Source organism: Centroberyx affinis, unplaced genomic scaffold, assembly GCF_046629955.1.
Source record: "Centroberyx affinis isolate AG114_WGS23_722 - 3 ecotype Tasmania unplaced genomic scaffold, CSIRO-AGI_Caff_v1 ptg002687l_1, whole genome shotgun sequence".
Lineage (NCBI taxonomy): Eukaryota > Metazoa > Chordata > Actinopteri > Beryciformes > Berycidae > Centroberyx > Centroberyx affinis.
The window spans coordinates 407,347-418,449 of NW_027280869.1; the positions used below are offsets into that span (position 1 = coordinate 407,347).

The following is an 11,103-nucleotide window of genomic DNA, read 5'->3' on the forward strand; positions in this document are numbered from 1 at the left end:
ACCAACTAACTGTTTTTCAACTCTCACCTGGAACGTCACATACTCTGAAGCGTGAGAAGGTGGACTGATTTGACTCATATGGGGTAAGATATTATGAAACTTTGAAATATTGGCTTTTTGCTTTGGCTCATCTGTTTCAGCTCCATGTTGCAGTTCTACAGCTGAAGAAAGTGAAGAGAATCTATAAACTCCATATTGTAGCTCTATAGCAGTACAAAGTGAGTGAAGAGAATCATTGTTGTTTTTATAAAAATTGAAAGACATGCAGTCATTATTATGCCTGTAGTTCACACATAAGAATTTTAGTTTGGGGGAGTTGTTTAATTTACAAAACGCTATATGTCATATTTCAGAAAAAACAAAACAAAACATTATTCAGTATCTCTAAAATATAGAGGATCGAGTCTGTCAAAGTGTTGTGGTTTTGTTACCTACTCCTCTTTTTTTTTGTACGGTCAAGCATTTTGTATGAGTAGGTGTCACATCTTTCAATAGGTACATCTCTCATCTTAGGACGAAACTCTTCATATTTTCCACCTGATGTTCCTTCGCTGTCTAGAACAGGTTATCAGAACTTTCACAATCAACAATAGGCATCCTCAAAATAATAGACAGCCGTCTGACGGCTCGGAAAGACACGTCACCTCAATATCCTGTTTATTTTAACAAGGTATGATGCTTGGGCCAAAACCAGACTTCCGCTGTCTATTACAATTAATCAGTAGGATCATTTTTCCTTTGAGATGGTCATGTAGGCAAGGCAGCACTGTGCCGAATCCACTCCAGATGATAAAGTAGGTTAGTAACACAGTAGTGAGAGTCACTTTTACTGAGTTACTCATCTCAAGTTCACGCTTTTCATTTCTATCTACAGTAGAACATTCTGGTTAGTCGAGATCGACTTAGTCATATGACTTTCACTGCGTGTTGCCTGGCATTGGGCTATTGTTAGCGTGCAATGCATTGCAGCGTCTGCTGCAGCGACTGAGTGAACTGGATTTATTTACTTCATTCAGATGCTCAAGACCATAGCTTTTTAGTCATGTCTCAAGTAAAAATACCAAACATTTGCAGGTTACAGCTTAGCTTCACAAATGCAAAGACTTGCTGCTTTTCTGTTCATATAATTATTAAATTAATACTTTGGGGGTTTTTTTTGGCAGCTGGTCAGACTAAGTAAGCAATTTTAAGAATCTTTGGGCTCTGGTAACTTGTGATGTGCATGTTATGTTTTTGACATTTTCTAGGCTAAATGATTAATTGAAAAAATAATCGCCAGATTAATCGATAATGAAAATTGTCATTAGTTGCAGCCCTAGTTGGATTTAAATTGAAAGACTGGAAAAAAAACTGTGAAACTAAGTGCAGTGTTTCTAAAACGCACATCCAGGTTTGTGGGAATATCAAGCCTTTGCAATGTCACAAGATCTTGAGAAAATCTAAGCTATATGCAAAATACCACATTACACACAACAAACAAATAAACTATGATGAAATATATTTATTTGCCTTGCATTGTACAAAAATCTGTGCAAAGATATGTTCAAATTCTTTATTTACAAACCCAATATATCTGCAGAAGTTAATGCTCCTAAAGCTACTGTAGAAATTGTCCTTGACAAAATCAAAAGGTAAATCCTAAAAAAGTCCCAAGAACAAGACTGTAACAAACCAACATGCTCAGTACAGACTGGTCTTCTTTTCATTATCCTCAGGAACTCCTGCTCGTTGATCTCACCGTCTCCATCTCGGTCTGCCTCGTCAATCATTTCCTAACAAATCAGAAAGAAAAAACATAAATGCTGCTGCAATATGTTCAAACACAAAACCTGGAGCGCTTTTAATCTGAGTTCTGAAATCCAACACTGTTAGTTGACCTTCACAACTGAGTTTGATATATCAGACGGAGCCAGACTGGAAAAACCCTCGCTGGGCCTGAAGCGTGGAGAGACGGCGTGTGTTGAATAAAGCGTCTCAGCGCACACACTCCTAAGAAACAACTGACCTTAGGAAGCAGGGATGTAATTGATACTGTCCCATCAAATTTAAGAACATTATAGCATGAAGGGGAAACGGGAGACGAGAGAGCAGTTTCATCTGTATGTATCAGTCTTATGTGTACTGCAAAGGCAAGGGGGGTTCCTCAAATGTTTTCATGTCACAGACCCACAAACAGACACACATTAGGCTACAGGACCCCCATATAGGAGATTTATTCTGTTGGAGATTTAGCATTTAATTGTATAACTGACTACCTTGTACATGGGGAGATAATAGTGGTGGGAGTGAAATCTATGATTAAAAGAATCATTCTAGTTATCTAGTTTTACAATTAGATAATTTCTAATAAAGTGACATTAAATTTGTACCATCCTGGACCCCACTATGTGAACCACTGGTCTAAAGGCATACTACTACGATTAAAACTGCATGTCTATGAAACTGTACTAACATATTCAGGGAGGGAAATTACCAACAGCCGAATTCTGGGGAGTTTTTTTGCTGGGGCTGGTAGGTTTGTGTCCTGTAGCAGCCACTTTGCCAGATGACCAGCATTTGATTGGAGGCCCTATTTCTACTCTAAATGAATTTGGAAAACATCCGCCAGTAGATAGAAAAACGAGTTTCCTAGCCTGCACATATATCTCACATGGTGGGTGTTGAAAACATTGAAAACAACCCTCTGTATCATCAAATTCGACAGCAGTTTGAGGGAAAAAAAAAAAATGCTTCTTCACACTACAACAAAATCTGTACCTGTAGGAACCACCGTACCTGTAATTCTTCATCCGTGAGGTTTTCGCCCAGCTCCTTGGCAACTCTCTTGAGATTTTTGAATGAGATTTTCCCTGTGCAATCATCATCGAACAACCGAAACGCCTTCAGTATTTCTTCTTTGGAGTCCTTTTCGCTCTAATAGACAACGAACCCGGGACAGGACAAACACCTCTGATGATGATGATGCAACACAGCAACAATTTACAATCATATTCAAACTGCTCTTCCTAGTTGGAAATCTTTTTTGCAAATAAAATCTCATGACATTTACATGAATATTCAATGATTATAGCACTATTTCCATGACCAATATTTGTCTATGTTCAACTAGCCTAATACACGATTTGTCAAATACTGGATTTCACTGTTACTTTGCTAAAATTGGGACTTCTGTATTCAGGAGATTTGTTGTGTGGGTTACTATTTCTTCAACAGCAACCTGCAGCCAAGCTTGATGTTCAACACTTGACCAGTTGAAAAACAAAATACTTTTCTGCACTTTTTCCAGGCTTGGAAAACAATTTTCAAGTTCCATGATGTTTCGAGATTTTCCCTGACAGTTGTATTACACTCACCATTTTCTGTGTCATCATACTGAGAAAGTCATTGAAGTCAATTGTTCCAGAGCCTTCCTTGTCTATATCTGCAATCATCTTCTTGATTTCTTCTTTCTTTGGTTCAAACCCAAGAGCTCGCATGGCAACCTGGGGGATAGATATGTACACAAAGCACCTGAGGCTATATCAAGGTTTCAGATGTATTTGTAAAGACATATTACTTTATGACATTTGATGTACCTTCAGTTCCTTCACGTCTATTGTGCCTGTGCCATCGGTGTCAAACAGATCAAAAGCTTCCCTGATCTCTTGTTTTTGCTCCTCTGTCAATTCGGGTTTGGGTCCTGCCTTTTTCCTTTGATTTGTGGAGGGAGTGGGCTTTCGGTAACCTGAAGCCTGGTGAATGCAAACAACGAGATGGTTGCTACATTACACAAGGTAGTTAGTTAAGAAACTCAAAGGTGCTGGTGAAATGGTCAAACTTGTTAGCTAACGTTAGCTTCCATGCGGTTCCATGAGACCAAACAGAAACACACACAGCGATAGCTTGCTAAAGTTAGCAGCTAACTACGTTTCAACTTTTCTCGGTAAAACTCGTAGTTTTCTGAAGAAATAATGCAGCGTAAATCACATATCATACATTTATATAAAAACGTACCATTTTTAATATTGTTTCACCCAGGAACTCTTTACTGTTGTGTTTGGTGATCGGATGTCAACAAGGTGAGCAGCAACGGCTGTTTTTTTTTCTTTTACTATAAATGACATGGGAGATATCCAATAGAAAATATGAAGACGCCACGATTTGCGCGTCTTAACCAATCGCAAAGTTAAATGGGCGGGATATAATGGCGTCCGCCAATCGTTTAGATAGTTTCTTGTCTCCTAGCAACTAGTGTATCTTGCGCATGCGCATTGCATCGCACACAGGACTAGCTGGGCAGCGGGGGACGAACAGACAGCAGCATCATACACTAAGGTAATATTATGTGCTTTGTGGTCAGATAAAGTTTGTATTGCAAGAATATCTTTTGGAGACACTCCTGCCTCTTCAGCCCATGGCAGGTTCGCTATAGACAAGCCAAAGCTACAAGTACAGTAAGTATTTGTTTTGTTTTGAGGCTGTAGCGGCTAGCTTAGCTCACAAGCTACAGCCTGTCTCTTACTTGCCCTTCTTGCTTTTTATTGTTGTTTATGTGTTGTGCAGCGTAAATAGTCACTTTTATTTCTATCATAGCTTGCAGTGAATAGTAAACTTTTTTTATTGGTGTAACCAAGGCTGTGATTAACTTTGCACACAAACCCTGTGAACCTTGAAATTTTACTAATGAATGAGTGAATATTTGAGTATTGTTATTGGCTAGAGGGTGAACAAAGTTAAAACTTTACGTTTCCTTATTCAACTCAGGCACCTCAAGTAATGTTTGGAAGTACAATTATAAACCAACGACAGCATGTTGGGCTGCAGAAGCTCTCGGCGCTGGCAGGAGTCACACACTCCTCTTTGGGCCCCAGTAAAAACTACAAGTTCATCCAAGATGAGACGAGCGGGGAGTCGTCTCTGGTGTGCTCCTGTTTCCGCCTCTTGGAGAACCTGGAGCCGACCTGCGCAGTGGGTCAGCTGGTTAACGAGACGATACGAGCACACCAGAAGGTCTATCATTCAGGGTCAGGGTGCCTTCTGTTTCTGGCGGGCGCATGGAGCCGAGCGGCGCTGGAGTGTCTGCAGAGAGGGATTTCAGTAGCACACATCATCTCGGCTATGTCTGAAGGGATGGATATGTGCTTGGATGTGTGCAGGAAAAACAGCATCTCAACTGCGAGTCTCTGTGCGGCATCTCAAGACTCGGACCATGACCTGCCAAAGAAACCCGTTGCGGGGGCTTCACAGGTATCGTCCCACCTCCGAACGACAACAGGACTTACCCGCAAGACTCACAACACCAGCGGACAGCGGAAAATAAAGCTCACTCACAGCAGACATTTCTGCGAAGCCAAGTCTGAATATGTTTCCGCAGCACCACGACCTCCTTCTCAGGACTCTAAATATGTTGACATCGCTTGCATCGCTGGGACAGTGAGCCACGGTTGTGTCGATGCAATGAATTTAGCGGTGGAAGCCAGCCGGATGCAGTCGAAAAACAGTGATCAAGACGTCAGCTGTTCCACATTCGACGTCGCTAAGGTGATGACCTGCGTGCTACCAGGTTTACCAGAGGAACATGCTTGTGTTTTACCAGGCTGCGTTGTTCTGCTGTCTGCTGAACAGGCTTCAGTTGCACAGCGCTTGAAGCAACAGCACTTGAAAGTTGCTCTCATAAACGGAGATTTATCTGATAAGTACCGCCATCTTGGCTTCAATAGGCCGGCGGGTTTAGGACGTGTGACTGAGAAGCTGGATTTGGGAAGTTTAAGCAAAGAGGAGGAATGGATGGAAAATGTTCTGACGTCTCTGTTGACGCTGAACGTGAATCTGATATTAGTCAGTGGGGTTGCTAGTGAAAAACTGATTCAGCACTGCTATACACAGCATATACTTGTGGTGGAGAAAATGAAGGACTCTGTTTTGAAGGCCTTTGCAAGTGCAACAGGAGCTGTGCCTGTGACTTATGCCACACAGTTGACTAAGCACTGTGTTGGCACTGGGACGCAAGTTGCAGTATGGAGGGACCATCAGTCATCAGTAGCTGTGAATATTTCCACTAACAGTAACACTGGACTGGTCACAGTGATCCTCACAAGCTGTGTGTACGGCAAGCTGCAGGCCTTGGAGGACCGGTTTTGGGCCTGTGCTTATCGTTTGCACCACGCTCTGAAAGACGGAGCGCTCCTGCCTGGTGCCGGAGGGATAGAGATGCTTTGTGTTCGTCACCTTCAGAAACACTCCAGAGAGAAGAATGGTGACTCGGTCCAGCAAAACAAAGCAGGAAGAGCAGGTAACCCTTACAGCGACGTCGTGCTGCGCCTCATGGCGGACGGCTTGATAGACTACGTCTCCACCGTAATGGTTAACACTGGAAGGTGGTCAAAAGTCAAAGCCTGGACTGCAGTGAGCCGACAACTGCAAGACTCTAACGGAGTATTAGGCGTCGGGGCCAAGTGCTCAAAACTGTTCTTGGAAGCTGAAACGGAGGATAGTGCGATCTCCTCAGTCATGAAATCCAGTGAAGCATCAGCAGTGGAAGTCTATGATAATTTGAGTGTGAAGCTGGAAGTGTGGAGGAAAGCATTAGATTTGGTTTTGCTTGTGTTACAGACTGATGCAGAGGTCATCACAGGCATAGACCATACAACTGTTGGTGTGCAGGCAAATCTAATGCTGTTATAATTTATTAAAAAAAAATTACAGTATCTTACGGGGACTACCATATTTATTTGACAATTTTTTTACACAACTATCTGAACGGTTTTCAGGCCGCAAATGGGGGGAAAAGGAATATTAGTGTTTTATACATTTCTTAAAAACAAATGCTGCTCACAGAAAGAAACATGATTAAAACCTCAAAGATGTCACAAGGAAGTAATGGTAACACTAAAAGTGTTAATAAATGTATATTGAATGTATGTGAAATAAACCTATTAAACTCTGACTTTTTTCTTGAGACTTGTATTCATGTCATCACAAATATTCAAATGCAATAATATTGTATTCAAATATAACCTATCATGTTTAGATTGGATGGAATTCTGCTTCCTATATTTTACCACATGGGGGAGACAAATGATCAATTTATGATAGGCTTTTACAGTAGCTGACCCACTAAACCAGAGTGAGAATAGAATACAATATAATAAATGAAATCGAAGAATTGTGTTAAATCGCTAGATTGCCAGAAAGGGGAGTGCAAGGGTCAAAGCAACAAATATTGCACAAATATTGCTATCTCCTCTGAATATTTACTTTTCTCTAATAAAAAAGTACAAGATAAAGAAATAGCCATGCAGAAAAGGTAAATATTTTTTGCCTTAAGCTGGTGATACCACTGTTCTTTAAAAAAACAAAAAAAAAATCTTAAACCACATTCTACTGACCAGCTTGAGTTTATTTTTACCTGTTTCCTGTTATTGCAACCCCTTTTTAAATTCATTAAAATCAGCTTCTTTGATTTGTTATTGTTTCATTGTCTGTAAGGCACTTTGTACCTTTCTTATGAAATGTGCCATAGAGTTACAGTTTATTTTTATTATTAACCAACCCTGACTTGGCTGGCACTAGTCGTCCATAAGGTGGTGCACACCTTGTCAGCGTGCTCAGGTCCGCCAGGGAAAACCAATCCTGCCTGTCCCAAACCGCAATTAAATTTCCCTGTGATGGGGCATGGGAGAAACTGCGTGGCGTGTGAGTGTGTTTTTCAGTCTCGGAGCACTTCCCTTGTGATATTTGCCTACATTATGTGTCTGCACCTTGGCTTACACACTTCATGTTGGGCATTGATTCTGTTTCCCAGGCCAAGCGTGGTGGTTTTATGACCCTAGTGTCATAATGGGAATGGTTGACGGAGAAGGAACGCCTCCAGACAGAGTAAATGTTTTTGGTTAAGTCTGATTAACGCTGCCTCTTCAAATAAATACTAAAATAAAGGAAATTTATTTTCATGAAAGAAAACACTCTCTTTAGCTTGCATTTCTCTTATTCTTTTCCTGCATGATCATTCACAAGTCAAAGGAATATTGTAAAGGCACTAATGCTTAGACACTTGTGCTGCTTGCTATTGGTCACTTCTAAAATTGATTAATCTAAGAATTGAAGCATGTTCTACAGTACTTTTGCACTTTCTCTGGAAAAAAGTGAGAGATCAATACTTAAAATGTACTATAGCATCATTTGAAGAGGTTAATTCCAAAGTGAGATGTCCACCAATTGAAACAAAATCAAAACTTAAAGTTGGGATTATGTTCAGACGTTTGCCCTCAAGAATGCCATTTTTACTGCTAGAATTATCCGGGTTTTCGAAATGCAAATACAATGCAAATCTTCTGAAATCAAAGTATGAGCTCCTCCCTCATTCTTCCACATGGCGTGTTTTAAAAATAGTTCAACAATGAGGCAACGGGCCTCGATATAAAGGCGTTACAATTACGGTGGAGTCGTAACGATCTTTGACTCAGGCATCACTCAGTGATGGTGGGGCAATGACTGGGTGGGGTGTGACATAACATAACATAACAAACAGAACACTAAGAAGGAAACTGGCGCGCCAAAATTGGTGACACATCTGAGAGTTCAGGCTGAATCCATGTGTCTGCTCCATGCTTCACACAGAAAACCTATTCCTGATTTCATGACAGACATACATGTATAGGTTGCCCCTAAAAATCTAAATTATTCAAATAAAGAAGTGTGGAGAGATGATCCAGTTCTCCATGTCCTTATTGATATCTGTCAGCACTGACTATTAATTCCATATGGTCTTGAAGAAATCTATTCAAAGTTTTAAACAAGGACACACATACACAAAAAAAACAACAGTAAGGCATTTGAAATTTAGCTTTATTAAATTAAAGATACAGTTAAGAGTATATTTGATGCTCATAATTGTATGTCTATTTTTGGGGAGTTTGTAGATGAAAAATGAACTTTTTCAAATTTTCTTAACTCATAACTCAAAATACAAAGTGATTTAGCCTACATCAGACACACTACAAATGTAAACAAATCTTTTACAGCCTCAAAATACATGTATAACTCATATATGAAGCTGTCACTTACTGTCAGGTCTTGTATCAATTTATATCTTACTTATATCAATTTCAGAATGCTCTACTGGTCTCCCTACTAGACTGTCTTGGAAGTAAGAAGAGCCCTGTTTTCATACCATCAGGTAAACAGTGGCCTCTTTTCCCATCTATTGTTTAGCTGGTACCTGGGCATCCATTGAGCACCTTGTTGACACATAACATCTAATAGAAAGTTATTTTATTTTGTTTTTATATATACTTTTATATATACTGTAACTGTTTTTTTTATTTTAACCTGGGATTGTCATCATAACACATATATTTACATTCTGAGCAAGTGAGTGCAGCATTAGAATAAACCTATATTCCTAGAACATTACAAGCAATCAATAATGTGGTTATTGAAAATAAGGTTTGACTGATTGACTGAACATTTGGCTGACTTTTTGAGGGCCAATACCAATATTCTTGGATTGAAGCTGCCGACACGGCAATATTTTGTGCCAATATTAATTTTTTTTGAAAATTTGTATGCCAAAAAATACCTAAAAATTACAAGTATTCAGTGTTTATTTTTTGGCAGGGTGGAAAAGCCTCTGAAACAGCATTTAGACCATGGGACACCAAAACAATTGAAACCCTGGATAACAATAATAATAATAATATCCATGCATACTTGTGTGGAATCTGATCAAAATGTCACATTAGAGTCAATTCAGGTTAAAGGCTTCCCATAAACAACCAGTGTAGTGTTGATTAATTCTGCAATAAATATGTAATCAAACAAACTGGATCATATCCATCATATCGGAGGTGGACGACACTTGCCAATATCCAAGTTTTAATTAAAGGCCAATATCGGCCAGACTTATTTCCAAACTAATATACCGGGCTAACCCTAATTGAAAAGGCCTTGACTAACATTGCCATGCTCTCTTGTTCCCACTGGATGCTTTGTCTGTTGGGGAATTGCCATCTTGAAAGACAAGGCTTACATCAAGAGAGGCATTCAGCATGGCATTGGGGTTGACCAGAATTGTTACACTAATGGTGACTGTAATTTGCACTCACGCCGCTCTGGGAGGTAGGCTAGTATTCATCCTTTGCTCATCTCTGAAAAGAAAGACTTGGAGAGAGATAACACTTTTAAAACTTCACAAGGACAGTTTCATGTACAGTATATTCACTTTATTTCATAAACTGGCCAAATGGAGTGAACAGAGCTGTGTAATAAACAAAATTAGGATAGGGTGTACCGTAAAGTTGCATTCTCATCAGCATCTATTTCAACATTTAGGAACTGAGATGGAATAGAGGTGAACGCTCTGAGTTGTTGTGCTTATCGTGATTGGAATAGTGGAAATCTAAAGCTTAGAGAAGTGAGCTTATGATTGGGAAGTCACTGGTTCAAATCTCCAAAATGACTGAGAAAATCTGACTGGGGAAAGTGAATGAGTAATGCATCTTCTGTCACGGATCCCTTCAAAAGGAACTTAACCCTCAACCACTCCAGCCGCTCAACAGTAATAGATTGTGGTTTTAGTGTGGACCAGGTGTGAATGGGAAGCAAGGCTTTGCCTAAAAACAGCATGTGTGCTCAGCAAACCCTCCCTGCTTAAATAATGGTTAAAAATGCCCTCTCCTCCTAGAGATAATTGGATTGATCCGGTCGCAGGAAATGCATCCCAAAGATGTCCAAAACCATCAGAACCCTTCCCTGTGGTTGGACTCCCACTTTGACTATAATCTTAAACTGAAGTCTTACAACTATATAAGTCTCAGTACTTAGTCACTGTATGGCCTTGTTGGATGTTTCACTGACCAGGTTCGGCGTGTCACCAAAATGACATCAACCAAGAGCACAGCTGAATCTCAACTGATCCAACACAAGTTTCAGATGTGGTAACCTTTCGCCAGAAGCCCTGACCAGTGACTATTTTGACAAATGGATGGTCCAAAACCAAAACAAAAAAAAGAACAAAAACTGCAAGAATAACCTCCTTCACTGATCCTACACTCAAGGAAGTTGAGAATAGCAATTAAATTCACTCTTACATTATGCAGGCTTTTTCATCTAAGCCTATTGGCA

At 40.0% G+C, this 11,103-nt stretch overlaps 2 protein-coding genes across 2 annotated transcripts; one reads left to right on the forward strand and one right to left on the reverse strand.

Annotated features, from left to right (window-relative positions):
• Nucleotides 1-1,494: 1,494 nt before the first annotated feature.
• Nucleotides 1,495-4,086, reverse strand: cetn4 (centrin 4). The gene is made up of 5 exons (XM_071535303.1): nt 3,994-4,086; nt 3,576-3,731; nt 3,354-3,482; nt 2,776-2,913; nt 1,495-1,772 (listed from the first exon to the last, which is right to left on the reverse strand). Exons 1-5 carry the CDS (start codon nt 3,994-3,996, stop codon nt 1,557-1,559), a joined length of 642 nt encoding a protein of 213 aa, XP_071391404.1. The 5' UTR covers nt 3,997-4,086; the 3' UTR covers nt 1,495-1,556.
• A 669-nt stretch (nt 4,087-4,755) lies between these two features.
• Nucleotides 4,756-6,814, forward strand: bbs12 (Bardet-Biedl syndrome 12). Its single transcript, XM_071535315.1, has one exon. The coding sequence runs from the start codon at nt 4,756-4,758 to the stop codon at nt 6,661-6,663; it is 1,908 nt and encodes a 635-aa protein (XP_071391416.1). The 3' UTR covers nt 6,664-6,814.
• The last annotated feature ends 4,289 nt before the right edge of the window (nt 6,815-11,103 follow it).

Bases quoted from the DNA above. Each gene is read 5' to 3' on its own strand.
- cetn4 (XM_071535303.1), bottom strand. The intron at 3,483-3,575 runs GTACATCAAATG...TCTATCCCCCAG, and splicing joins TAGACGTGAAGGAACTGAAG to GTTGCCATGCGAGCTCTTGG. The intron at 1,773-2,775 runs GTACGGTGGTTC...CTGATTTGTTAG, and splicing joins TCACGGATGAAGAATTACAG to GAAATGATTGACGAGGCAGA.
- bbs12 (XM_071535315.1), top strand. From the start codon at position 4,756: ATGTTTGGAAGTACAATTATAAACCAACGACAGCATGTTGGGCTGCAG.